Source organism: Callithrix jacchus, chromosome 5, assembly GCF_049354715.1.
Source record: "Callithrix jacchus isolate 240 chromosome 5, calJac240_pri, whole genome shotgun sequence".
Classification (NCBI taxonomy): Eukaryota; Metazoa; Chordata; class Mammalia; order Primates; family Cebidae; genus Callithrix; species Callithrix jacchus.
This window is the reverse complement of record NC_133506.1, coordinates 131984175-132011920: the sequence shown is the minus strand read 5'-3', so window position 1 is coordinate 132011920 and position 27746 is coordinate 131984175. Positions and strand designations below refer to the sequence as shown.

Below are 27746 nucleotides of genomic sequence, written 5' to 3'. Positions count from 1 at the left end.
GTGACGGGGACGGAGGCCTGGTGGGCTAGCTGAAGAAAGATACTGGGGAGTGGGATCTGCCGGGTTCGGAATGATGATTCCCCCACAGGAGGCATCCGCCAGGCGGCGGGAGATCGAGGACAAGCTGAAGCAGGTGGGCATGGGGCTGGGGAGGCTGGGAAGGAGGTGAGGGAAAGGGGCCAACAGCGGGGCCTGGGTGTCTACTCGGAAAGGAGGCAGCGGTGGGAGAGAGCGCATCCTGTGAGGAGATGGGGTTGAGGACTAGGCCGTCGGGTCGGGACGCAGTGGTCTCCTTTAGCCTCTGGCTTCTGGTGATGTCCTCCCTTTCCCTGCCCCCAGGAGGAGGAGACGTTGTCCTTCATCCGAGACAGCCTGGAGAAGAGCGACCAGCTCACTAAGAACATGGTGAGTCTCCCCGCAACTGGGGGAGGGCGGCAGTCCTCTGGACTGTGGGGGACAGGCTTGCAACCTGGCGGTTCCGGTTCCTGAGGCCTGGGGTTCTGGTACGGGTAGCGACGGAGGCAGTGTGTGGGTTTCTCTAGCAGCAGTGCGGCATCTCTCCTCCCTAGTCCTCTCCCCGTGTTCTGCCCCTCCATGAGGTGGATGCTCTTCCCACTGGCCTGGACTTGCTGCTTTCTGTCTAAACTCGCCATTCTTCCTTGTCTCCTTCTGCAAACACTGAGACTGATCAGGTGGGCTCGGTATTGGGCATGTGTCCTCGTCAATGGACCTTCTGCCCAGGAGGCTGGCACTTTGAGATTCCTGAGGGCAGAGAAGACTCAGCCTTCACTCCAGAGGACTTTAGGGAAAAGAGTTCTGAAGTCAGGCAGATCTGGGATCTAATCCTTGCTTCTTGGATGTGCGGCTCCTGATAGGTAACTCTGGTGTCGGCGAATTTATCTGCTAAAACAGAGACTGTGCCAGCCTCCCAATGTGTCTGTGACGGTCATTTGCGCTAATGCAAGAGATTGCGTCTTACACAGTGCCTGGTATATAATAGGTACTCAATAAATGAGTTTCGTTCTTTATTCCTAGGGGAGACTGGAAAATCACAAAGTGAATAAATACAAACTAGTATTTGTATTTAGTCACACAATAGTAAAGTCTTAGTCCTTTTTTAAAAATTTTTATTAATTTTTTTTTTTATTTTAGAGAAAGGGTCTCGCTCTATTGTGCAGGCTAGAGTGCAGTGGCATGATTGTAGGTCACTGCAGTCTCTAACTCCTGGGCTCAGGCAGTCCTCCTGCCTCAGCCTCCTAGTAGCTGGGACTGTAGGCACGTACCACCATGCCTTGCTAATTGTGTGTGTGTGTGTGTGTGTGTGTGTGTGTAGACAGGGTCTCACCGTGTTGTCCAGGCTGGTTTTGAACTCCTAGGCTCAAGCGATCCTCCCGCCTCAGCCTCCCAAATTGCTGGGATTACAGGCATGAACCATCATGCCCAGTTTCTAGTCCTTATTTAATGAGTTTCATCCTTAGAGAGGGTTTTGAAGATATCAGCAATGCATTTGAGGCTACTCTGTATGAAATGACCTCCAGTCCAGTTTAGGAATGCATCAGAGAGAGCAAAAGTTGAGATTTGGAGATTTGGCTTCAAAGGGTGGAAAGGAAGACATCTTGGGCTGATTATTTTAGGAAGCATTAATATGATGCTTGGTTTGCCTTCAAATACAATTTCAATCAATTTGTCTTAGACCACCCACTATATGCCAGGCAAATGATAGGTGCTGAGGGCACAGTGGGGAACAGGTACACCCTGGTCCTTCCCTTGTGGAGTTTATTATCTAGAAACCAGATAAAAGGCAGGAAATGCCACAGGTGGGTGTGTAGAAGCAGTGCTGGGACCACCGTGAGGCCTGAGATCAAGAAGCTTCCATCCTGCAGGTGTCTATCTTATCATCCTTTGAGAGCCGCCTTATGAAGCTGGAGAACTCCATCATCCCTGTGCACAAGCAGACGGAGAATCTGCAGCGGCTGCAGGAGAATGTGGAGAAGACGCTGTCCTGCCTGGACCATGTCATCAGCTACTACCATGTGGCCAGTGACACTGAGAAGATCATCAGAGAGGGGTGAGTGAGGCCCAGAGGGTCACTTCTTAATGCCTCTTAGACCAACAGCCCTAGTCCTTAAAAGGGAGGAGGGGTAGAATATATTTAAGCCTGGAGTCCCCTGTATTATTTCTTTTCTTCCCCTTCCAAATACTTTGTTCTTAGTCCCTCTTCATCCCCCATGCCCCAGCCTGATCTGGCTCTTCTCCATCCCAGTCCCACAGGTAGACTGGAAGAGTACCTGGGAAGCATGGCCAAGATTCAGAAGGCAGTGGAGTATTTCCAGGACAACAGCCCAGACAGCCCAGAACTCAACAAAGTGGTAAGGGATCAGCAGAATAATGTGAGAGGTTTGGGGACATCAGTCTCTGCCCTGGTCTCATGAGGGACATGGGGCCAGTGTGAGGATGTATGCGGTAGAATATGCAGAAGGATAACACAGTACATCCTATAGGCATTAGGATCTCTGCCTCAGGAATTACACGTTTTTTATTATTAAAAATTCTTTATTATAAATTTTTAAAATGTATTGTAAAAATTAATTTATATTATAGATTACATACGTTTGATTTTTTTTTTTTTTTTTTTGGGACGGAGTCCCACTCTCACCCAGGCTGGAATGCAGTGCTTGGCTCACTGCAACCTCCATCTCCCAGGTCCGTGCGATTCTCCTGCCTCAGCCCCCTGAGTAGCTGGGACTGCAGGTGTGCGCCACCACATCTGGCTCATTTTCATATTTTTAGTAGAGATGGTGTTTCACCATGTTGGCCAGTCTGGTTTTGAACTCCTTACCTCAGGTGATGCTCCGCCTTGGCCTGGGATTATAGGCATGAGCCATTGCACCCACCCACATTTGATTTTAAAAATGCATTTGTTGTTTCTTTATTTTGGTTAAAAATGCATAATATAAAACATACTTTTTTTTGAGACGGAGTTTTGCTCTTGTTACCCAGGCTGGAGTGCAATGACATGATCTCGGCTCACCGCAACCTCCGCCTCCTGGGTTCAGGCAATTCTTCTGCCTCAGCCTCCTGAGTAGCTGGGATTACAGGCACACGCCACCATGCCCAGCTAATTTTTTGTACTTTTTTAGTAGAGATGGGGTTTCACCATGTTGACCAGGATGGTCTCGATCTCTTGACCTCATGATCCACCCGCCTCGGCCTCCCAAAGTGCTGGGATTACAGGTGTGAGCCACCGCTCCTGGCCCTACTTTTTTTTTTTGAGATGGAGTTTTGCTCTTGTTGCACAAGCTGGAGTGCAATGGTGCAATCTTAGCTCACTGCAACCTCCACCTTCTGGATTCAAGCAATTCTCCTACCTCAGCCTCTTGAGTAGCTGGGATTACAGGTGTGTTCCACCATGCCAGGCTAATTTTTTTTGTATATTTAGTATAAACACGTTTCACCATGCTATCCAGGCTGGTTTCAAACTCCTGACTTCAGGTGATCTGCCTGCCTTGGCCTCCCAAAGTGCTGGGATTACAGGCCTGAGCCACCATGCCCAGCCAAAATGTACTATTTTAACTCTAAATTGACAGTTGGACCATCTTGGCCAACATGGTGAAACTCCATCTCTACTAAAAATACAAAAATTAGCCAGGGGTGGAGGCACTTGCCTCTAGTCCTCAGCTACTTGGGAGGCTGAGGCAGGAGAATCGTTTGAACCTGGGAGGCAGAGGTTGCAGTGAGCCGAGATTGTGCCACTGCACTCCAGCCTGGCGACAGAGCGAGACTCCGTCTCAAAAAACAAAAACAAAAAATAGTGGCATTAAGTACCTTCACATTGTTGTGCAGCCCTCACCATTATTATCTCCACAAATATGTTCATCGTCCCCAAGTGAAACTCCACACCCGTCAAACACTCCCATTCTCCCTTCCTCTGTCTCCTGGTAACCACCATTCCACTTTCTGTTTCTGTGAATCTACTCTAGGGACCTGAATCTATGTGACTTTTTTTGCATTATGTCTTTTTAATATATATATATGTATTTTTTTTTGAGATGGAGTTTCGCTGTTGTTACCCAGACTGGAGTGCAATGGCGCTATCTTGGCTCACTGCAACCTCCGCCTTCTGGGTTCAAGCAATTCTCCTGCCTCAGCCTCCCGAGTAGCTGGGATTACAGGTGCACACCACCATGCCCAGCTAATTTTTGTATTTTTAGTAGAGATGGGGTTTCACCATGTTGACCAGGATGGTCTCGATCTCTTGACCTCGTGATCCACCCGCCTCGGCCTCCCAAAGTGCTGGGATTATAGGTGTGAGCCACCATGCCCGGCCTAATATATATTTTTTAAGAGACGGTCTGAGCTGGGCACGGTGAGCCACCGGGCCCGGCGCATGATGCTTTCAAGATTTGTTCATGCTACAGCATGTGTCAGTACTTCATTCATTTTTCTTGCCATGTGATATTCCTTTATGTGGGCAGACCACATTTTCTTTTTGAGATGGAGTCTGGGCCGGGTGCAGTGGCTCATGCCTGTAATCCCAGCACTTTGGGAGACTGAGGCAGGTGGATCACCTGAGATCAGGAGTTCAAGACTAGCCTGGCCAACATGGTGAAACCTTGTCTCTTAAAAAAAAAAAAAAAAAAAAAAAAGAAAAGAAAAGAAAAAAAAGACAAAGTCTCACTCTGTCACCCAGGCTGGAGTTCAGTGGCAGCTCGATCTTGGCTCACTGCAACCTCCACCTCCTGGGTTCAAGCAATTCTCTGCCTCAACCTCCTGAGTAGCTGGGACTACAGGCACCAGCTACTAAAAAATAAAAAGAGACAGGGTCTGGCTTTGTCACCCAGGCCAGACTGTAGTGGTGCAACCATAGCTACTGCAGCCTCAAACTCCTGGGCTCAAGCAATCCTCCCACCTCAACCTTCCGAATAGCTGGGCCCACAGGCATGTGCCACCATGCCCAGCTAAGTTTTAAATTTTTTGTAGAGATGAGGTCTTCTGTGTTACTCAGGCTGGTCTCAAACTACTGTCCTCAGGTGATCTCCCACCTTGGCCTCTCAGAATGCTGGGAGGGATTACGGGCATGAGCCATTGTACCTGCCTGCATTATATCTTTGTGTTTAAGTTTTGGGGTTATTAGGTCATCAGAGAAAGATGGTAGCTGGGCCTCTGGAAATCACAAATCTATTTTCCACCTTAATGGATTTGCCTATTCTGAACTTCTAATATAAATGGTATCTTACAATACCTGGTCTTTTGTGACTGGCCTCTTTCACTTAGCATGATGCTTTCTTTTTTTTTTGAGACAGAGTTTCGCTCTTGTTACCCAGGCTGGAGTGCAATGGCGCAATCTCGGCTCACCACAATCTCTGCCTCCTGGGTTCAGGCAATTCTCCTGCCTCACCACAATCTCTGCCTCCTGAGATTACAGTAGCTGGGATTACAGGCATGCGCCACCATGCCCAGCTAATTTTTGTATTTTTAGTAGAGACAGGGTTTCACCATGTTTACCAGGATGGTCTCGATCTCTTGACCTCGTGATCCACCCGCCTCAGCCTCCCAAAGTGCTGGGATTACAGGCGTGAGCCACCGGGCCTGGCGCATGATGCTTTCAAGATTTGTCCATGCTACAGCGTATGTCAGTACTTCATTCATTTTTCTTGCCATGTGATATTCCTTTATGTGGGCAGACCACATTTTCTTTTTGAGATGGAGTCTGGGCCGGGTGCAGTGGCTCATGTCTGTAATCCCAGCACTTTGGGAGACTGAGGCAGGTGGATCACTTGAGATCAGGAGTTCAAGACTAGCCTGGCCAACATGGTGAAACCTTGTCTCTAAAAAAAAAAAAAGAAAAGATGGAGTCTCACTCTGTCACCTAGGCTGGAGTTCAGTGGCAGCTCGATCTCGGCTCACTGCAACCTCCGCCTCCCGGGTTCAAGCAATTCTCTGCCTCAACCTCCTGAGGAGCTGGGATTACAGGTGCCCACCAACACGCCCAGCTAATTTTTTGTATTTTTAGTAGAGACAGGGTTTCTGTTCAAGACCGTCTTGGCCAGGCTGGTCTTGAACTCCTGACATTGTGATCCACCTGCCTCAGCCTCCCAAAGTGCTGGGATTACAGGCATGAGCCACTGCACCCAGCCCGGACCACATTTTCGTTGACCATTTATCCTCTGATGGACACTTGGGTTGTTTCCAATTTTTGCCTCTTGTGAATAATACTGCTGTAAACCCTCTTAAACATGTCATCTTGTGGACAGATTTATTCTCTTCTATGTTTGTGATACCTGTCTCTTATCAGATACGTAGTTTACAAATATTTTCTCTCATTCTGTGGGGTGTCCTCACTTTGTTGATGGTATTCTTTGCAGCACAAAAGTTTTCAATTTGATATTGTCCAATTTACTTATTTATTTTCTTTGGCAAACCCCTCACTAACAAGGAGACAAATTAACAATACAGTGAGAAAATAATCAGCCAGTATTTATTAAGCACTCATTTTCTTGTAAAACCCTGCGTTTTACCTGTAAACATAAATTTTGAGAGAACATGAAGTCAGGGAGTCACCAAAGCTGCTTCCTGATGTTTCTTCTTTGGTTAAAGGATATCAGGGTAGAAAAGGACAGAGGCCCCGAGTTAGGAAGACAGAGCTTGCTTGGGCAGGGACTGGCCAGAAATGGCAGAACACTGAAGCACCAGGCACCCACTTCCTTCTGTCATCCCTGCAGAAATTGCTCTTTGAGAGGGGAAAGGAGTCCCTGGAGTCTGAGTTCCGGAGCCTGATGACACGGCACAGTAAGGTCGTCTCCCCTGTGCTCATCTTGGATCTGATCAGTGGTGACGATGATCTGGAGGCCCAGGAGGACGTGGCCTTGGAGCACCTGCCTGAGAGCGTGCTCCAGGATGTCATTCGCATCTCCCGCTGGCTGGTGGAATATGGCCGCAACCAAGGTGAGGGATTCTGGCTCGGCCACATGGCACGTCAGAGGCAGAGGGAGTTTTCTCCCCTTTATTCTTTAATCCACTGGTCATGTGTTTTTTTGATAAAAGAAAGTTTATCTGGGGCTAGGTACATTGGCTCACACCTGTAATCCCAGCACTTTGGGAGGCAGAAGCCAGTGGATCACAAGGTCAGGAGTTCAAGAACAGCCTGACCAACATGGTGAAACCCTGTCTCTACTGAAAATGCAAAAATTAGCTGGGTGTGGTGGCGCATGCCTGTAATCCCAGCTACTCGGGAGGCTGAGGCAAGAGAATGGCTTGCACCCGGGAGACAGAGGTTGCAGTGAGCTAAGATGGCACCACTGCACTCCAGCCTGGGCGACAGAGTGAGTCTCTGAAAAAAAAAAAAAAAAAGAAGTTCAACTGGAACCAATATAAACAACAGTTTTATGACTTACATATCAGATTGTGAATCTAGGTAAATTCAAAGTTTCTTGACTTGGTTTTTATGTTCCTTTGCCTTTTTAGATTAGTTGTAAAATATTTAAATGGTACAGAAAGCCATGGGTGAAAAGTCAAAGTTCATCTCCCACTTCCCTGATGCCTCCGTGACATAACCCAACCCTTCCAAAAATAAAATCTTTTTTTTTTTTAATGAGACAAAGTCTTGCTCTGTCACCCAGACTGGAGTGCAGTGGCATGATCTTGGTTCACTGCAACCTCCACTGCCCAGACTCAAGCAGTTCTCCTGCCTCAACCTCCCGAGTAGCTGAGATTATAGGCACGCGCCACTGCACCTGGCTAATTTTTTTTTTTTAATATATTTTTAGTAGAGACGGGGTTTCACCATGTTGGCCAGGCTGGTCTTGAACTCCTGACCTCAGGTAATCCACCTGCCTCGGCTTCCCAAAGTACTAGGATTACAGGCATGAGCCACCACCACGCCAGGCCCCCCAAAAAAATTTTCATGCAAATCTGTTTGTGTGTGTGTGTGTGTGTGTGTGTGTGTGTATAAGAGAGAATATGTGTGTATCTTCTAAGTCTCAAATGGGAGGGCACGTACTTTTTTTTTTTTGAAACGGACTTTCACTCTTGTTACCCAGGCTGGAGTGCAATGGCATGATCTCGGCTCACCGCAACCTCCGCCTCCTGGGTTCAGGCAATTCTCCTGTTTCAGCCTCCTGAGTAGCTGGCATTACAGGCATTCGCCACCATGCCCAGCTAATTTTTTGTATTTTTAGTAGAGACAGGGTTTCACCATGTTAGCCAGGATGGTCTCGATCTCTTGACCTCATGATCCACCCGTCTCGGCCTCCCAGAGTGCTGGGATTATAGGTGTGAGCCACCGCTCCTGGCCCACTGTCTTATGATTATTATTTTTTAACTTCATGATATGCCTTGAGATTTTTTCATATCAGTACATGTAGATTTGCTTTGTTCTTTTAAACAGCTATATAATATTCCATGACATGATGTTGCCATCATTTCTTTACCCAGTCCTAAGATTAGAAAAAGAAATCTTTAAGCGAAAATTTTAGAAAATAAAAACTCCAATGGATATTCAGTGTGGCACTTTGTGTTTTTTTTGAGATGGAGTCTTGCTGTTGCCCAGGCTGGAGTGCAGTGGCATGATCTCAGCTCACTGCAACCTCTGCCTCTCAAGTTCAGGCAGTTCTACTGCCTAAGTCTCCTGAGTAGCTGGGATTATACCACCATGCCCAGCTAATTTTTGTATCTTTTGGTAGAGACGGGGTTTTGCCACGTTGGCCAGGCTGGTGCCTTCCCCCAGAACTGTGTGGCGGCAGGTCTCACGGCTGCGATGTATCTGACCACATGAACATATCGTGGCTCATGAGCTGGGCTTGGCAGAAGATTTTCAGGAGCTCTTTAGGATCCAGAGGGAGGCCCAGGGGACAACCTCCAGACCTCTCAGCCCATGCCTCTGTGTGTTGGTCCATTTCTCACATCAGGGTTCCTTGTAGGCTATTTGTTGGGAACTTCTGAAATCCACCATAGTTTCCATGTCCTTTTCCTCAGTCATGTGTGCAAGGAGATCTTCCCGTTTTTGTTTTCGTTTGAGACAGAGTCTCTCTCTGTCGCCCAGGCTGGAGTGCAGTGGCACAATCTTGGCTCCTGCAACCTCTGCCTCCCAGATTCAAGCGATTCTCCTGCCTCAGCCTCCTGAATAGCTGGGTCTACAGGCGTGTGCCACCACGCCCGGCTAAATTTTATATTTTTAGTAAAGACAGGGTTTCACCATGTTAGCCAGGATGGTCCCGATCTCCTGACCTCGTGATCCACCTGCCTCGACCTCCCAAAGTTCTGGGATTACAGGCGTGAGCCACCACACCCAGCCTGATCTTCCCGTTTTTCAGCATTGAGAATTGTACCAAAATGGACATACCTGTGTGGATTGCTTTTTCCTTTGAGGAAGTTCTTGGGGGTTTATTCTCAAGGGTGCAGGGATTATGTGAAATTGTCTAAAGATACTTGTAACCTTCTTGTTATCACTAGCTCCTCTCCAAATAGACTGAGCCAATCGGTGGTCTCATTGACAGTTCTGTGGCCATTTGTTCTTCATTAATTTTGATTTTTGCTATCTGATAGGACTATCACAGTCCTCTAATTTTTTAAATTTTCACTTCATTTATGTATTTATTATTTCTGTTTTTGAGATGGAGTCCCACTTTGTCACCAGGCTGGTATGCGGTGGCATGATCTTGGCTTGCTGCAACCTCTGCCTCCTGGGTTCAAGAGATTCTCCTGCCTCAGCCTCTTGAGTAGCTGGGACTACAGGTGCACGCCACTATGCCCAGCTAATTTTTGTATTTTTTAGTAGAGATGGCATTTCACCATGTTGGCCAGGACGGTCTCAATCTCTTGACCTTGTGATCCGCCTGCCTCAGCCTCCCAAAGGGCTGGGATTACAGGTGTGAGCCATGGCGCCCGGCCTAATTTGTACTTTATTAATGACTAAAGATGTGTGTTCTTCATTCACTGACATTTGTTGTCTTTTTGCCTCCTATAAATTGCGCATATTCTTTGACCCCTTACCAAAATGAATCTGGATGTTAACTTTATGTTTTTTACTTTTTTTAAAAAAAGTACCATTCAAAACTTACAACTAGGGCTGGGCAAGGTGGCTCATGCCTGTAATCCCAGCACTTTAGGAGGCTGAGGTGGGTGGATCATTTGAGGTCAGGAGTTCAAGTTGAGCCTAGTCAACATGGTGAAACCCCATCTCTACTAAAAAATACAAAAATAGCCAGGTGGTAGTGGCATGTGCCTACAATCCCAGCTACTCAAGAGGCTGAGGCAGGAGAATTGCTTGAGCCTGGGAGGTAGAGGTTGTAGTGTGCCGAGATCACACCACTGCACTTAGTCTGGGCAATAGAGTAAGACCCTGTCTCAAAAACAAAACAAAAAAAAACCTTACAACTAATTATCAGTTCTATTAAAGGGTATTTTTCTCTTTTGAGACTTTGCCTGGCTGGATGCAGTGTCTCATACCTGTAATCCCAGCACTCTAGGAGGCTGAAGTGGGCAGATTGCTTGAGCCCAGGAGGTGGAGCCTGCAGTGAGCCATGATGGTGCTACTGCACTCCAGCCTGGGCAATAGAGAAAGACCCTGTCTCAAAAAAAAAAACTTTGAAAGACGGCCTGATTTGGGACAAGATGTGGGTGGCTTGTGACCCAGAATGGAGAGCAGATGCTAGGAAGGGTTGACAGGTAGATATGGCAGGTCTGCAAGGAAGGGCAGGGCCTGGCAACCACACCTCTATCGCTCTGTGTCTCCTTAGATTTCATGAACGTCTACTACCAGATACGCTCCAGCCAGCTGGACCGCTCCATCAAGGGCCTGAAGGAGCATTTCCATAAGAGCAGTTCTTCCTCTGGGGTTCCCTACTCCCCTGCTATCCCCAACAAGAGGAAAGACACACCTACCAAGAAGCCAGTCAAGCGGCCAGGTGAGCCCCCATCTGCCACACCCAGAGGCTGACTGGGGCCTGCACTGCTTTTGTCCAGTCTAGCATTCGCAGCATCAGATTCCTCCAGAATTTGTTGTCATGGTAACCCCGACTATAGGTACACAGGACAGAAAGCAAGTGTCTTCCCACCCAGTGAGGCCCCCCAAGAGTGAGGCTCTTCCTTCCAGCTGGCAGAGCCTGGGGGTTACACAGCTTCTTTGTAGTGGGGGGCTTACAGGTCCTCAGTTAATCCCATCTGAGACAGGCTGCAGAGGCCTCCAGGGCAGAGCCCCTGCCTGGACCCCCTCCCTCACACACACATCGTCCTGTCAGGAGGCCTGGCACACTGCTGCAGCCAGAAAGGATGCTGGGATAGCAAGGGGACAGGCGCTCTAACCTTCACCTTCCAGAAAAGCAGGGTGACCTGAAGTGACGTTTAGCTGAGAGCTGGATGGGGAGAATTTCACTTTCCCGGTCAATCCAGAAAGGAAAGAAACCCCAGAGCATCCTCTCAGAAGAACTTAAACTGGCTTTGGGCTCCAGTGTGAGTCAGGCCTTGTGGAAAGGGGCACCACGATGAGAGGCCTGGGCAGAGCTGTCGCTGTCCTGGGTGAACATCTCATCATCTCTCTGTTCTTTCTCACTGGCATCATGTCTCTTGTAGTCTGTGCTCCAGGTAAATAGCGTCTCTGTGAGCCACAGCTTGGCAAGCCTGGTCTTGCCACTGAGAGATGCTTCCTGCAGCTTGAGGAGATGCTGGGAAGTTCCAGTGGGGACTTGGTTATTCGGTGGGACTGAGATTGCTCTGGGAGAGAAAGCCAGAGATGCTGGGGCTGCTCCCACCCAGGCTGGCCCCCTGCCCAGCTGCTGCTGCAGGCACCTGCCCTAGTTGCTGTGGGACTTGCTTCTTGTGACAACAGGCTTTGGGTAGAGCTTACTTACACCCTCGGTTTCTCCGGTTCCTACCTGCCCCACCCCTCAGAGAGCACCTGCTCCCCTGCAGGCCTTTGTTTAGGGTTTGGAGAAACGGGCAGAACAGGGGCTGCTCTCAGAGGCACAAGTGAGTAGAGCATTAGGGAGCTGGGGCCTGGGGCCTTCTCCCTCCAGTGTGGATATCCTGCCCACCTAGACAAAACCTGCTGCCAACAGGGACTGCCAGTCCAGCCTTTGGGCTCAGCTGGCCGAATGGCGGCCAGGGCATTTCTGTGTCTTCTGTGTGGCGTGGGGCAGCTGTCTCCATAAGGCTGCGAGGGTGCTTGGGCCCCAGCTAGTCTGCACTGGCTTCCTCTTCTGCCTGGTTCTGTGACTGGCCCCTGGGAGGCCCCAGAGCCCTATATGCACTGCCCTAAGAGTGCCCGCTGGCCATGCAGCAGGGATCTGATCTCAGGGAGCTCACAGTGGATGACATCGATCCTTGCCCCAGAGACACAAGAGGAAACCTCTCCGGCTGTGGGGGTCTGTGGGGTTTCAAGAGTTGTCAGGAACTGGTGGGCTCAGGACTAATGTCAGGCTCTAGGGAATCAAGCCCCAGGGACTTCTAAGGAAAGGGGCAGGGGTGCCTCCCAGGTAAAGCACCAACCTCGGCATCCCTGGAGGTAATTGGGTGCCTGATGGGTTTGGTGCCTACCAGATCCACATACTGACCCACATCCTCCCCGGTGTGCATCTGCCTCTGCTCCTGGTGGGTTGTGGGACAGGATTCAGATTCACTCTTTAGTGAGCCGTGCTTGCTGAAGGGGAGAGAATGAGCAAGGCAGATGTGAGCCAGGCCATGGGACTTGGTTATTAGGAGCTAATTGTGAGCCGGGTATGGTGGCTCATGCCTGTAATCCCAATACTTTGGGAGGCTGAGGCAGGCGGATCACCTGAGGTCAGGAGTTCGAGACCAGCCTGGCCAACATGGTGAAACTCCATCTCTATTAAAAATAGAAAAAAAAAATGAGCCGGGCATGGTGGCACATGCCTGTAATTCCAGCTACTCAGGAGGCTGAGGCAGGAGAATAGTTTGAACCCGGGAGGCAGAGGTTGCAGTGAGCTGAGATCGAGCCACTGCACTCCAGCCTGGGTGACAGGACGAGACTCTGTCTCAGAAAAAGAAAAAAAAGAGTTAATTGTGGTGTGATGTGGTGTGGCGCGGTGCGGTGCAGGTGCAAGCAATGAGCCTCCACACACTGCCCCTTCCTCCCTCAGCTTTCTGAGGAGCTGCCAGGACGCAGCATCCTCACTGTGCTCAGATAGGCAATGGGGGGGCGGGGGCGTCTTGGGTGCCTTTCTTCTCCCATACATTTTGTTAACAAGGCAGCTGCACTGGTCTGTTTGAGACGGGAGTTGATTTCTCCACGTCTTTGGCCCTGAGATGTCTCATTCCCACAGAGGAGGCTGACCCAGGCAGCTGTGGGCACTGCCGTTTTTGTTCTGATTGTTTTCACGTGTGATATTAACTTTTGTTTTTTTCCCCCATGCCAAGAGCATGTACCTTCTCCTTCCAAGTGCACCCTCCAGGCTCTCTGTGTGGTGGCTTCTGTTAACCCTTCTTGGCTTTCGGATTTTTTCCTGTGTCTTTGGTGGTTTGGGGAACTCTGGTGTGTGGGCTAGGCTGCCTCTGGGTCTGTGAGTCTTCCGCCTTGGGCATGGCACTCCCCGGAAGTTCAGTCGGGATGGCTTCCCGCTGGCTGCTGTTTAGCTTATGTCCCAACACTGAGCATGCTTGGAGAACTCTGCCTGGAGTTTGGGGAAGGACTGGGGGCCTGCTGGCTTCAGGGTGCCCCCAGGCTCTGCCACCCTGTTCGTGCCTTCTGGGTGTGAGAGCTTTATCACCAGCCCTTTATCCTGAGCCCCCGCCTATTCTGATTACAGGGCTGCTCCATGGTATTTTTTATTTTAACTTTCCCTGGTGGATCTTGGTCCATTGTTATCTCTATCACCCTCGGTCCTTTCAGAAATGAACTGAAATCCAGAACAAAGAGGGTCAGTAGAATCAAGGCTCCTTTGGAGAAGGAAATGATTCCTTTCCTTCATCCTTATCCCCAGGGTCTCTGGTGGTCCCAGGGAAGGGCCTGCTCACTGTTGTGGGGCCGGGTGTGGGGGCCTGGGGGCTGGTGGAGGGCCGCTGCTGTTTTCTCTCACTCATTTCCTAGGTCTTCTTATCTCTTCTCTGTGTGGCTCTGGTGACAGGGACGATCCGTAAGGCTCAGAACCTTCTGAAACAGTATTCCCAGCATGGTCTAGATGGGAAAAAGGGGGGCTCTAACCTCATTCCTCTGGAAGGTAATCACCCTGTGTTCCCTCCCGTCCCTTCCTCCTCCACTGTGTGTCCACGCACTTGGCAGGGCAGAGCCTCCCCCAGAAGGGCCTCGGGAGAAACCCTGAGGGGAGCAGGGTGGGAACGGCAGGTCCCGGATGCCACTTGGGCTTCAGCGGGTGCAGGGACAGTTTCTCGGCCCTCAGCCTGGTCCTCTCTGGCTGATGGCAGCTCTGCCCTCCCTGAGGCTTCCCTCCTCCCCTCCCTGTCTCTGTCCTCGTCTCCCGTGTGAACTCAGAGAAAATTATTTGTCTTGGGGCAGCCCTTTCACGCTCAGACCAGCAGTGGCAGGCCCCAGTTGGCTGAGGCCTCCCGGCCGTCCCCTCTTTAGAAAGGGGAGTGTGTACAGCAGGGGACAGGAAAACTGGGGCTTTTCCCAAATACAGTGAGGTGGGGAACCCCCCTGGGGCCAAGCGTCAGCTCTTCAGCCCCTCCTTGGTCCTTCCCCACTTGCCCTGGGCCTCCAGGCTTTGGGAACTGAACAGCTAGGGACAGTCCTGGGTGATCACTGAAGTCAAGCTTGAAATGGCTGTTCCCAGGTAGCTTGAGGTAGAGGAGGGGCTCAGAGCCCTCCTCGATGCCCACTTCCCATCCCCCATCTGACATCCCCCTCCTGGAGATGAAGGGCTTCTTCCCCATACCCCAAGGGGCAGCCCGCCTGGCCCCTGGATAAACGCTACTTGTGTTTGTGCGGCCAACATCTCGCCAGGTCACGAGCATGATTTCCAAGTTAAGCACCTGTCTGAGGCCCTGAACGACAAGCACAGGCCACTGGCCGGTGAGTACCGCAGCCCAGCCCGAGGGCAGCCGCTGACACTGCCTTTGCAGCAGTCCCCAGATGGCCTGCTCCTGCCTGGCCCAGCTGGGCCCACTCTGCTCTGAAGATGGGCCAGGCCTATGCGCCTCTCTCTTCACTCTCTCTTTTGGGCCTAGGTCTCCTTGCCTCTCTCCAGATGGGAGTGCGTGCCTGGCTCACAGGCCTGGGCCAAGGGGAGAAGCTGCTGCTACTCGGAAAGTAGGCAGAGAGGGATGGCAGCTCCCTTGAGGGGAGGGAGCCCTGACGTCTGTCTCCTGCAACAGCTCAGAGCTCTGACCCCTCGGATCCCATCCCTTGGCACACAGGACCAGGCGATTCTGCCACTGGTTTTGTCTCTAGGTGCCCTTGCTGCAGCCTCCAGTAGTAAGGTCTGGCCTCCTCCTGGGGCAGCTGGCAACCCCTCTTCTCTGGGAATTACCAGCCTCTTCTCAGATTTTGACCCCATGCCAGCCAGCCTCAGAGGCTGCAGCCCACCACCCTCTTAGACATTCCAGAAGCCCCGACTAGGATGGTCACTGCCTTTGCAGGCCCTGCATTTGCCCACATGGATGGCCCCAGTGCCAGCCTCCTTGAGGTGGCACTGCCACCTGCCCACCCTGGGCTTCCCTCTGTCAGGTACAACTCAAAATGCTCAGTCCTGGGGTCAGTATCTAGGACGTTGATTCAGGGACCTTCCCTCCTTATCCTTTCGTCCTTCACCCTCCTGCCTCTGGTATCTGACCCCACTGTCTGCACAGAGCTGAGAATGAAGCCAGAGCAAAGGCTAGGCTCAGCTCCCGTTGTTCCTCTCACACCTGGCGGGGCCTGCTGGCATCCTCGCAGCTTTCTGCCAGAACAGTCAGTCTCTTCCCCATCCGCTGCTGGTCTGGGCTACAGGCCAGGAGCTGGGGGACCCATGTCACCCCCAGCCAGGAGTGTGGCTGGCCCCAGACCGGCAGCTCAAGAGCTGTGCCATCCCCAGGGAGAGATGACATGCTGGACGTGGAGACCGATGCCTACATCCACTGCGTCAGTGCCTTTGTCAAGCTGGCCCAGAGCGAGTACCAGCTGCTGGCTGACATCATCCCTGAGCACCACCAGAAGAAGACCTTCGACTCCCTGATACAGGTCCTGCCCCATCCCGGGGGCTCTGTAGCCAGCCCCATTGAGAGCTGTCACTGCAGACTCTTGCAGCCCTCAACGCCAGCCACCACCACCACCACCTTGTGCCCTGGAGACTGGTCCTGGGTGGACACTCACCACCTCCCCATTGCTCCTCTTCCTGCACACTGGCCCCACCACACCCTACAAGGATCTCCCACCGGCCTGGAGCCAGCTCCCACTGCCCTGCTCTTCCCTGAACCATCTCCCTGTCCCCTCAGGATGCCCTGGATGGGCTGATGCTGGAGGGGGAGAACATCGTGTCTGCTGCCCGGAAGGCTGTCGTGCGGCATGACTTCTCCACAGTGCTCACCGTCTTCCCCATCCTGCGGCACCTCAAGCAGACCAAGCCTGAGTTTGACCAGGTGCTCCAGGTGTGTGTGGTGAGGGGCCCTCGGAAACACGGCCAGGAGGCATCCTGCTGCCGGCATGACTGCCCTGCTCCCTCCCCTGGAGAACCCCATTCTCCGTCTCACACCTCTGCTCTGAGGGTGCATGGAAGCAGCTTAGGAAGGGCCCTGGGTGAGTGAGGTGCTCACAGGGCAACTGGAAGCAAGCTGGGGGCCCCCTGTGCTTCCTCAGGGCACGGCCGCCAGCACCAAGAACAAGCTGCCTGGCCTCATCACCTCCATGGAGACCATTGGTGCCAAAGCGCTGGAGGACTTCGCTGACAACATTAAGGTGCTTGCCATCCTCCCCTTTCTCCCTCCCTCCAGGCCCAGCGCTACAGCGACCTGGCCCTGGGGGACTCTCAGAGAGCAGGTCTCCAAGAGGGTAGGTTGTCCCCGGGGGTCTCTGGTTGGGCTGCAGGCCTACTGACTGTCAGCACCCCTGTGCCTTCCTTTCCTTCCCAGGGCCTCCAAGCCCTCTGAGGCAGGAAGCCCCTCTCCCTCTTGGTCCAGCCTGGCTCGGCTTTTGTGCCTGAGAGGTGTCCTAGCACCTGTCTGCCAGGAGGTGGCACCATGAGCAGGCACACTGGGGTGTGGGGTGGGCCAGGGGCTGCTCAGGGAACCAGAGGCTGTTTCTCCGCAGAATGACCCAGACAAGGAATATAACATGCCCAAGGACGGCACCGTGCACGAGCTCACCAGCAACGTAGGCACCACTGGGGAGGCGGGAGGAAGGCGGGCCCAGGTCCCTTCCAGAGTTGCACCTTCGTAGTCCCCGGTGGCAGGATGGGTGGCAGGATGGGTGGTGGCGTGCTTAGTGTCTGTAACAGACGAGGCCTTTCCTGGCAGGCCAGAGCCCACAAAATAAAACACGGTTTCCAGCCTCGCTCTTTCCTGGGTGAATCCCAGCCCGGGCTGGTCCTGGGCTCTCAGAGGGGTCTGTGTGGGAGCCGTCGGCCAGGCCTGCCACTTGCCCTTCTGCACCGTCTTCTCCCCACCCAGGCCATCCTCTTCCTGCAGCAGCTTTTGGACTTCCAGGAGACAGCAGGTGCCATGCTGGCCTCCCAAGGTACTGGCACCTCCCAGCTGGGCCCCCTGCCCCACAACCCTCCTTGCCTGGAGACATGAGGTTAGAGGGCAGGGCACAGTGAGGGGCTCTCCAGTCCGTGGATATGTGGCCTGCGCAGGGGCCCTGGGGCTGAGCATCAGGAGAGCAAGGTTTGCCTGCACCTTTCAAGACTAGACACTAGACCTCTGGCCCCTCCCTCAGCCCCTTTGACCTTCCTCGCCCTGGAAGCAGTGTCCGCACTCTGGGAGCAGTGCTGGCTGGTTGGAAGATGTCCTTTCTGCCCCTCTCCGCCTCCCAGATCCTTCTCTCATGTCTGCCTGCTCTAATCAGGCTCGCTCAGCTGGCCTTCCATGGGTATCAAGCATCTCAGGGCCAGCTGGGTGTCTTCCTGCAGGCCCCTGCCCTGAGACTGGAGCTCAGGGGGTCGGCCTGTGAGCAAGAGCAGCTTTCTTAGTCATTCCAAGCACTGAGGTCCCCAGGCCCTCCCATCCCATTTTGGGAGCAGGGAGCCCGTGGGCAGCCACCAGTCTTCGGATCTCCAGCTCTCTACTTTGCAGGGCGCTCCCTGGTCCTCAGAAGGTCCCGCCTGCTGTGTCTTGCTGTCTGTGTTCTGGCTGTTGTGGGGAGAGGTCTGCTTAATGGGTTGACGTGCCGTTTCTAACCTGTTTTTTGCACTTTGCATCTTTTTCCCTCCTTTGTCTCTCCCTGCGTCCCCTCTGTGCACTGCCTTTCACTCCGTAGTTCTTGGGGACACATACAATATTCCTTTAGACCCCCGAGGTAAGCAGTATGGTTCTGCAGCCCCCCTCTTGTCCCTCTGAAGCCTGGTGGGTGAGGTTCCCTGGGGACTGACTCTCAGGACCTATTGGGGAGCTCGGGTCAGAGGGAACATGAGTCTTCCCAGGATACTCTAAGTTCTCTCTCCTCCCTTCAGGGCCACTCTGTCTCTGAGCGTATCCACAGCACCTGCTGGGGTCAGCGCCCTGAATACACCCCACAGGCTCGTCCGGCCTCCCTGCCTTGCCATCCCCCTCAGCCTTCCACACTGTGGAGGCCAGAGCTTCCTCTGTTCAGTAGGGCCTGGTAGAGGGGGATGTTGGAAATGTAGGGAGAGGTGGAGAGACTGTGGGGAGCTCATACTAAGCCTCTGCTGTTGGCAAAAGGGAAGAGGCAGCCTTGTAGAAACTACCTGGGGTGGGCTGGGGGCAGGGAGGGGGCAGGGCGCTGGCATCTCACTCTTGTCCTGCCCACCCTCCTGCTGAACTGGACCAGCTCCTTGGCCACACCACCCCATCATAGAGGGCAGCTCTGGGTTCCAAAATGTCCAGGGCTGGTGCTTCCTGCAGCAGGGGCTTCCCTGTGACTCAGCAGGTAGCCGGCTCTGCCCAATGAAGCCCAGGGCCTGTCTCTGTGCCCCCTCAGACTGCTGCATGGGCTGGGGGAAGAGCCATTGAGGGTCTTGGCTGCTGCCACTGCAATAACAGGCCTTCTCTCACAGAGACCAGTTCTTCTGCCACCAGCTACAGCTCCGAGTTCAGCAAGCGGCTGCTAAGTACCTATATCTGTGAGTGTTCTCCCGGGCGGACCAGCAGCCCTGCTGCCGGCATGCCCTGCCTTTCCCTTCCTTCTATCTGTGCTCTCTGGCTACTCCCAGAGCCCTCTGCTAAGTGCCATCTGACCTTTGGGACCACAACCTGACCTCTAGTTCAGAGGCCGAGGGGAGTTGGGCTAAGGCCTTCTGAAGCAGGATGAGGAGCAATGGATAAGGGTGGGTTAGCGGGTCCTGGGATGGGGTCATTTGGGTCAAACCACCATGGTGGGGATGGCCCCACTTTTCCCTATGCAGGTAAAGTGCTGGGCAACCTGCAGTTGAACCTGCTGAGCAAGTCCAAGGTCTATGAGGACCCCGCTCTGAGCGCCATCTTCTTGCACAACAACTACAATTACATCCTCAAGTCCCTGGAGAAGTAAGTGGCCTGCAAGAGCGAGTCTGTGGCTCTCACCTTCCCCTCAGCTGTGCAGCTGTGCCAGCCCCTGCCCTCCTGGGCTCCCTCTCTTGTGGTCGGGAGGGGAGGGGGTACTTCAGTCTCCTCCATCCCAGGACCCAGAAGGTGGGAGTGCTGCTGCTGTAGAGTTCATGGAGTTTGGGGTGCAATGGGAGGCCCCCCCAGGCATTGCTACAGCCTTTGCACCTAGGTGCCAATCCTGTCCTTCTCTTCTCTGTCCCCCGCCCCCACCCAGGTCCGAGCTGATCCAGCTGGTAGCAGTGACGCAGAAGACTGCCGAGCGTTCCTACCGGGAGCACATCGAGCAGCAGGTCCAGACCTACCAGCGCAGGTGAGAGGCTGGCCTCGCCCTGCCCTGCATGGAACCCCAGCCGTCTCTGTCCTCACCCCAACCCTGTGCCACCAACCAGTCTTCCTTCTCAGCACCTCAGGACAGAGGGATCAGTCATGGGGAACTGCCCTCTGGACCCTAATCTTCCACTTGGTTTTTAATCAAACTCATGGGGTGGAGAGAGAAGCCCCCTCGTCTGCAACTACCTGCTCCTAGAGGCCCACTGTGGCCAGCCACTTTAGAGGGGAGCCTACCAAGTGTCAAGGCCAAGAGTAATTGAAGAGCCGGCTGTCACAGATGTGGGTCATGTTTAGCCTAGGAGAAGCTCAGGGTTAGGAGAGCACTTGAGCTTGGCTGGGCGTTGCTCTGTGGGGATCTCTGTGCTTCCCTGGTCCTCTTTCTTCCTGGCTCTGTGGGGATCTCTGTGCTTCCCTGGTCCTCTTTCTTCCTGGCTCTGTGGGGATCTCTGCGCTTCTCTGGTCCTCTTCCTGGCTCTGTGGGGATCTCTGTGCTTCCCTGGTCCTCTTTCTTCCTGGCTCTGTGGGGATCTCTGTGCTTCCCTGGTCCTCTTTCTTCCTGGCTCTGTGGGGGTCTCTGCGCTTCCCTGGTCCTCTTTCTTCCTGGCTCTGTGGGGATCTCTGCGCTTCCCTGGTCCTCTTTCTTCCTGGCTCTGTGGGGATCTCTGCGCTTCCCTGGTCCTCTTTCTTCCTGGCTCTGTGGGGATCTCTGCGCTTCCCTGGTCCTCTTTCTTCCTGGCTCTGTGGGGATCTCTGCGCTTCTCTGGTCCTCTTTCTTCCTGGCTCTGTGGGGATCTCTGTGCTTCTCTGGTCCTCTTTCTTCCTGGCTCTGTGGGGGTCTCTGCGCTTTGCTGGTCCTCTTTCTTCCTGGCTCTGTGGGGGTCTCTGCGCTTCTCTGGTCCTCTTTCTTCCTGGCTCTGTGGGGGTCTCTGTGCTTCCCTGGTCCTCTTTCTTCCTGGCTCTGTGGGGATCTCTGTGCTTCTCTGGTCCACTTCCTGGCTCTGTGGGGATCTCTATGCTTCTCTGGTCCTCTTCCTGGCTCTGTGGGGATCTCTGCGCTTCTGTGGTCCTCTTTCTTCCTGGCTCTGTGGGGGTCTCTGCGCTTCTCTGGTCCTCTTTCTTCCTGGTTCTGTGGAGATCTCTGCACTTCTCTGGTCCTCTTTCTTCCTGGCTCTGTGGGGATCTCTGTGCTTCTCTGGTTCTCTTCCTGGCTCTGTGGGGATCTCTGCGCTTCTGTGGTCCTCTTTCTTCCTGGCTCTGTGGGGGTCTCTGCGCTTCTCTGGTCCTCTTTCTTCCTGGTTCTGTGGGGATCTCTGCACTTCTCTGGTCCTCTTTCTTCCTGGCTCTGTGGGGATCTCTGTGCTTCCGTGGTCCTCTTTCTTCCTGGCTCTGTGGGGGTCTCTGCGCTTCGCTGGTCCTCTTTCTTCCTGGCTCTGTGGGGATCTCTGTGCTTCTCTGGTCCTCTTTCTTCCTGGCTCTGTGGGGATCTCTGCGCTTCTCTGGTCCTCTTTCTTCCTGGCTCTGTGGGGATCTCTGTGCTTCTCTGGTCCTCTTTCTTCCTGGCTCTGTGGGGATCTCTGTGCTTCTCTGGTCCTCTTTCTTCCTGGCTCTGTGGGGATCTCTGTGCTTCTCTGGTCCTCCTTCTGGCTCTGTGGGGATCTCTGTGCTTCCCTGGTCCTCTTTCTTCCTGGCTCTGTGGGGATCTCTGTGCTTCTCTGGTCCTCTTTCTTCCTGGCTCTGTGGGGATCTCTGTGCTTCTCTGGTCCTCTTTCTTCCTGGCTCTGTGGGGATCTCTGTGCTTCCCTGGTCCTCTTTCTTCCTGGTTCTGTGGGGGTCTCTGCGCTTCCCTGGTCCTCTTTCTTCCTGGCTCTGTGGGGATCTCTGCGCTTCTCTGGTCCTCTTTCTTCCTGGCTCTGTGGGGATCTCTGCGCTTCTCTGGTCCTCTTTCTTCCTGGCTCTGTGGGGATCTCTATGCTTCTCTGGTCCTCTTCCTGGCTCTGTGGGGATCGCTGTGCTTCTCTGGTCCTCTTTCTTCCTGGCTCTGTGGGGGTCTCTGTGCTTCCCTGGTCCTCTTTCTTCCTGGCTCTGTGGGGGTCTCTGTGCTTCCCTGGTCCTCTTTCTTCCTGGCTCTGTGGGGGTCTCTGTGCTTCCCTGGTCCTCTTTCTTCCTGGCTCTGTGGGGGTCTCTGTGCTTCCCTGGTCCTCTTTCTTCCTGGCTCTGTGGGGGTCTCTGTGCTTCTCTGGTCCTCTTTCTTCCTGGCTCTGTTTCTTCCCTTTGAGTGTGTCTCCCTCTTCCCTCTTGTTTATCTCCCCTCCACTCACTCCTTTCTTTCCCATCTGTTTCTCCGTCTTAATTTGCCATGATACTGATGTGAAATATAGTTGACAGTATTTGTTCAGTTTATTGAACACTCAAATGTTTCCTTATGTTTTCTCAATGAGTGACCAGTTTAAACATTTTCTCTTTTGTTTGTTTTTTTTGTTTTTGTTTTTTGTTTTTTTGAGACAGAGTTTCACTCTTGTCACCCCGGCTGGAGTCCAATGGCGCAGCCTTGGCTCACTGCAACCTCTGCCTCCCGGGTTCAAGTGATTCTCCTGCCTCAGCCTCCCAGGTAACTGGGATTACAGGCATGCAACACCATACCCAGCTAATTTAGCATTTTTAGTAGAGATGGGGTTTCTCCATGTTGGCCAGTCTGGTCTCGAACCTCTGACCTCAGGTGATCTGCCTGCCTCAGCATCCCAAATTGCTGGGATTATAGGTGAGAGCCACTGCGTCTGGGCTGTTTAAACATTTTCTATTCCCAGGAAGAGAATCTGTTGTTTTGCTTAGTTGTGACCCACATCCCTTCCTACCACCAACCACTAAGTAGATCCAGAGATTTGGCAAATGACACAAACCAGGCCACCGAGGCAGGCCGTCCTCTGCCCTCATGCTTCTCTTTCTGTCCGGCAGTTGGTTAAAGGTGACCGATTACATCGCAGAGAAGAATCTACCTGTGTTCCAGCCGGGAGTCAAGGTGGGCTCAAGGCCTGGGCTGGGAATGGGTGTTTAGCAGACTGGATACTTTGTTGTATCTCTGGGAAAAGAGGACAAGCGTCCCTCTGGGATCAGAGAGCAAAGGATGTGTATGGCCATCAGGGCACAGGAGAGAAGCCCAGGCCAAGGGCGTTTGGAACAGAGTGCGGGCAGGCTGCCCTGCTCTGAACTGAGCTTTCTCTACTATCTCTCCTGGCTTCCCAGCTCCGGGACAAGGAGCGTCAGATTATCAAGGAGCGTTTTAAGGTGAGTTGAGGTCCTCTCCTTTCCACTGCTTGCTGCTGTTTTTGAGACAACACAGACCCAAAGTTTTGTCTCTGGGTCCCTTCCTTTTTCACCTTTTTGGTGGCCAGGGCTTCAATGATGGCCTTGAAGAACTATGCAAAATCCAGAAGGCCTGGGCTATTCCGGACATGGAGCAGAGGGACAGGATTCGCCAGGCCCAGAAGACCATTGTTAAGGAGACCTATGGGGCCTTTCTGCAGAAGTGAGCCCCTTCCCAGCCTGTGCTGCCCACGGCCACAGTGGGCTCTTTGAGCTCCTCTTCCTCAAGGGCAAAAGGAAAAGGGTGACAGGTTTAGGCCGCAGATCCAGCACCCTGGGCTTTGGGGCGGGGCTGGACAGGGAATCACTCTGGGTCACACCTTCCGAGACTCTCAGGAGTGCCTTAGGCTGAGGGTGGTGCTGGGGAGGGTCGGCTTCCCTGTCCCCTGACGGCAGTGCCCCCTCAGGTTCGGCAGTGTGCCCTTCACCAAGAACCCGGAGAAGTACATCAAGTACGGTGTGGAGCAGGTGGGCGACATGATCGATCGCCTTTTCGACACCTCTGCCTGAGCCTGCTGCTAGCCCTGCCTGTTTCCACCAGACTGACATGTCATTGGACAGATAAACCAGTGTTAAGTTGCCTCTGGCCCCTTTGGGACAGAGTCCTATCTCCAACACCCCATCCAGGAGCCATGTCCCTGAGCCATCTAGTCCTGGGTTCCACTCTTTCCCCACACCCTATGTTCCCAACCAAACCAGCACTCTCCTGGAAGCCTGGAGTCCCTTCATACCTTGGCTTTGGTGACCCTGATGGCTTCTGAAACAGGAAGGGAGAGAAGGAAGACAGGCCTGTGCCCACTGCTGCCCCACATGTACCAAGAGCAGGAGGGCAGCATGGCCCTACCTCCAGCCTAGGTCAGAGGTGGGGCCAGAGAACTCCTCCGACAGCCCAGAAATGTGGTGGGGCTCAGAGGGCCAGAGCCCCTGGAGAAGGCAGGCAGCATTGACCCCTCTCTTGGATTTAGTGCAGAAAACACATTCCCACTCGCCCACAGGCCTGAGGTCTGGGACCTTTCCATCTCCCAGGAGTCCCCAAGGTGGCCGGGGTGCGGGCCTGCTCACTGGCCATTCCCCCTGGAGTCCAGCACATTGCAGGAGGCATTTGGAGGAGTTTCGCTCCACCCTCTGCAGCCTCCCTCAGACCTGTGTCTCCGGTCCCCAGCCTCAGTGCCTCCTGGCCCAGGGCCAAGCAGTCATGTTGCAGAAGGAGCAGTTAGACTGCCTGCCTGGGAGACAGGGACAATGGGCAAAAGGTCAGGAGCAAAGTAGAGGTCGGAAGCAAAAAATAGGACTCCACCTATTTAGGACGAGAATGAAGACTGCCCCTTGAGGCACACTTGCACATGGGGATGGGTTTATTTCACACTTTGCTTGTATGCTGGCGGAGGGAGAGCTCAGGGTGGCTTTGTCCAGAGACCCTGTCATGGCCTCCCCCAGCCATGGGACGGCAAACGTCACCCTAAGGTGTGCAGCCCAGGCCCTGCCCTGTTATGGTCTAGGCCTCCTGCCATGGGGTGCAGCTTCTCCAGGGGCTGGGTCAGACTTGCACGCTGCCCACATCCAAATGCCAGCAAAGATGAATTGGCAGCACAGCACCCCAGCCACATATACCAGGAAGAAGATGCGGTCAGCAGTCTCAGGCCAGCTCCTCTGTGACCCCTTTACTCCCCTGGGGGGCTCTGTGGGGAAAGAGGCAGGGAAAGAAGTTGTTCTTCAGGGTCCCCCCAACATGATCAGAAGAGTGAACCCCAGGGGTCATCAGCCTATCTTTCCCTTTCTTAGATTCCCAGGTGATATACATTTGGGTCTGACCCATTTCAGGCCATCTTCAGTTGAAGAAACCCCTCTCAGACCGTGGAAGGTATGGGGTTATCAGGGCATTGAGGTCACCTGGGACTAAAGGGAGGCTAAGCTTGCTCCCTGCCCCAGACCTGTTTCTTCCAAGGGAGGAGGACATGATGGTGACCAGGGACAGAAAAGCCAGCAGGGTAAATGCAGGGAGCCTCTACACATGCCTGGAGCCCCTCACCCTCACCCCAGCCCTAGGTGTGCTCCTAGGCCTCATTCCTTACCCCCCAGCCCCTGCCTACCTTCAGGATGAGGCCCTGAGTTGCCATGTTCTCGATGTTCCCCTCTTAGGGCTGGGCTGGGGCTGCTCTTGGCCCCAAAGCTGCCCTTGGCCAGCAGCCCAGCCAGCAGCACAGTCTCCATGGTGCTGAGGAAGAGCAGCAGCAGCAGAATGGTGAAGAAGTAAACTGGGGGAGATAGGGCATGGGGAGATGATCAGAGGCTAGTCCCTGTGTCTCTGGTGCCCAGCCAGCTGAGCACCAGCGGGTGGTGGGGAGAAACAGGGCAGGCCAGGTGAGGGAGCAGGGCTTACTGAGCAGGGGGTTGCAAGAGGAGGAGCTTGGCAGGGCCTCCACCAGGGAGGAGTGGAAGACCAGGTAGCTCAGCAGCAAGGTCACCTTGTAGGCAATGCGCTCAATGGCCCAGAGGGGCAGCAGCCCCCCACACACGTCAGCCAACAGCAGCGCCTCCGCAGGCACCAAGAGAGCAATGATGGACTTGAGTGCCGTGTTCTTCAGGCTCAGCTGGAAAGAGAAAAAGCCAGGGCCTCGCAGGGGGAGGAGGGAGGTGGGCAGCGGGGGCATGGGGCCCGGCCTCTGGCCTTGCCTCATGCCCACCGCCTCCAGCAGCCCTCTGTCAGCCTCCCGACTGGACTCACCGTCACTTTGAAGCAGGGCACCACCTGCTGGGGTGGGACTTGGGTCTTCAGATCATAAACTACATATTCCCTCTTAACACTCACAATCTCGTTCACCGCGTGGGCCTGGAACTCTAATTCCATCACTGAGGGTAGGAATGAGAACTGTGAACTAGGAGGGAGAGATCCCTGCTGCCAAGTTTGGGGGCAGCACATGAGCCCAGGGCAACGGAGACTTCTGATGGCTTCTGGCAGGGACAGACTTGGAGAGAAAACCGATGCATAGAAGGGCTTCCCAAACCTTGTTTCGCAACATCCCAAATTGTCTCCAGTTAAAGGAGGGCCTTTATCAGATTCATAGATGAGCTTTCATTGTAAAAATAAAAGTACTTTGCACCACTTCATAATGGAGGGAGAAGTGGTCAGATTCATCCGTCTGTTTATCATCTCATACCTGAAGTAGGGTCCACAGGGCTATGGCTGTGGTTTCTCATGGAGGGAAGGGGAGGACTTCTCTGTCCAGTTAGATGTCACCCAATGGGTTTATACAGGGTGGCTGCACCTGGTTGTTTCCAGGAGGCAGGCCACAGCAACCAGAGCCTCTGGCCTTGCTGCAAGGGGCCCACGACCATAGGCTGTTGAGGGCAATTGCTCAGGAGGACAGAAGACTGATGTGGCCCAGACTTCTAGGATTGCAGAGCTGCTGCGAATCCAAGTTTGAGTCTGTGACCCTAGAAAGGGGCCCTAAGGCTACCACTGAGCACAGAGGAGATGGGCTGCCACTCAAGTCGGGCACAGTGGGGAGAGCAGGTTCTGCTGCCCCAAGCCTGGGGTAGACTGCTCTAAACACAGAGCTGGGAGCCTTCCTCCTCCCCTCCCCAGCCCTGCAGCCCCTGCCCTGTCAGCACCTGTGTTGCTGAGAGCATAGAAGCTGAGGCTGCAGTTGCTTTGGTCCCGGGGGAAGTGGAGGAGCTCGAAGTCACAGTTGGTCTCTGTGGTGAGGGCCAGGTTGAGCTTCACGTGGCCATCCTGGTCTACTCGGGCCTGTGGGCTCTGGTCCCTCCAGTCTACCCAGAGCCTGTGGAAAAAGGCACCACAGCCAGAGCCCCAGCCCCTTGAACAGGGGCGGGGTAGACCCTGGCATACCACCCCCAACCCCAGGTGCTATCAGAGTTTTGGCAGGGGGAGAGGAACTTGAGGTAGTAGAGGTGCATTGCTAGTCTATCCGAAACCGCCAGGAGGGGCCTCTTCACTCAGATGGCCTCTAGGCTGTAGATAGGGAAAAGGAGGGCTTTGCAGGGCGGATTCCTGGGGCAGGAACTGTCTCACTTACGCCTCCAGGATGGTGAGCCTTGGTGTCCAGAGAGAGTCCCAGGGCATCGTGACAGCATGCTGCGGCTGTGCGCTATTGTTCCAGGCCAGGCGAGTGTCCAGCCAGGACTGGGGACACAAGGGCACCACTGAGGCTACTCTCCACATGTCCATCCCCCTAAGCTCAGCAGGTTGATGAAGCCTGGTACTTCTGAGCTGGACTCAGCTGGGCTTTCCCATCACACCTCCCCAGGGACAGGAGCTCACCAACTTAAGCAGCATCATGGAAGACACTGTGTACCGCAGGATGTCCTGGGAGAAGGGCAGTGCATCACCTCAGGGTGGGCACTGTGTGACAGATCAAGGCAGGAGATCCCAGCACTATCCAGGTCTG

The 27746-nt window shown here is 53.6% G+C and overlaps 2 protein-coding genes across 16 annotated transcripts; one reads left to right on the top strand and one right to left on the bottom strand.

Moving 5' to 3' along the window:
• Positions 1–26445, top strand: EXOC7 (exocyst complex component 7). Of its 15 annotated transcripts, XM_035301822.2 has the most exons (21): positions 1–133; positions 340–405; positions 1884–2068; positions 2264–2369; positions 6723–6945; positions 10737–10904; positions 14079–14171; positions 14915–14983; positions 15984–16129; positions 16384–16536; positions 16745–16843; positions 17195–17257; positions 17554–17620; positions 18362–18400; positions 19119–19184; positions 19467–19587; positions 19862–19957; positions 22930–22993; positions 23218–23259; positions 23367–23500; positions 23745–26445. In XM_035301822.2, exons 1-21 carry the CDS (start codon positions 71–73, stop codon positions 23845–23847), a joined length of 2166 nt encoding a protein of 721 aa, XP_035157713.1. In that variant the 5' UTR covers positions 1–70; the 3' UTR covers positions 23848–26445. The 15 variants fall into 15 exon arrangements, with proteins under 15 accessions (XP_035157713.1, XP_078230830.1, XP_035157717.1 ...); XM_078374704.1 differs by lacking the exon at positions 14079–14171; XM_035301826.2 differs by lacking the exon at positions 14915–14983.
• Positions 24609–26395, bottom strand: ZACN (zinc activated ion channel). Its single transcript, XM_008997774.6, has 4 exons — positions 26063–26395; positions 25718–25928; positions 25428–25592; positions 24609–25016 (listed from the first exon to the last, which is right to left on the bottom strand). The coding sequence occupies exons 1-4, from the start codon at positions 26255–26257 to the stop codon at positions 24826–24828; spliced, it is 762 nt and encodes a 253-aa protein (XP_008996022.4). The 5' UTR covers positions 26258–26395; the 3' UTR covers positions 24609–24825.
• Positions 26446–27746: the final 1301 nt, after the last annotated feature.

Bases quoted from the DNA above. Each gene is read 5' to 3' on its own strand.
- EXOC7 (XM_035301822.2), top strand. From the start codon at position 71: ATGATGATTCCCCCACAGGAGGCATCCGCCAGGCGGCGGGAGATCGAG. The intron at 406-1,883 runs GTGAGTCTCCCC...TCCATCCTGCAG, and splicing joins ACCAGCTCACTAAGAACATG to GTGTCTATCTTATCATCCTT. The intron at 19,958-22,929 runs GTGAGAGGCTGG...TCTGTCCGGCAG, and splicing joins GTCCAGACCTACCAGCGCAG to TTGGTTAAAGGTGACCGATT.
- ZACN (XM_008997774.6), bottom strand. From the start codon at position 26,257: ATGTGCTGCCCCCAAACTTGGCAGCAGGGATCTCTCCCTCCTAGTTCA. The intron at 25,929-26,062 runs GTGAGTCCAGTC...TTCTCTTTCCAG, and splicing joins TGCCCTGCTTCAAAGTGACG to CTGAGCCTGAAGAACACGGC. The intron at 25,593-25,717 runs GTAAGCCCTGCT...TATCTCCCCCAG, and splicing joins CTCTTGCAACCCCCTGCTCA to TTTACTTCTTCACCATTCTG.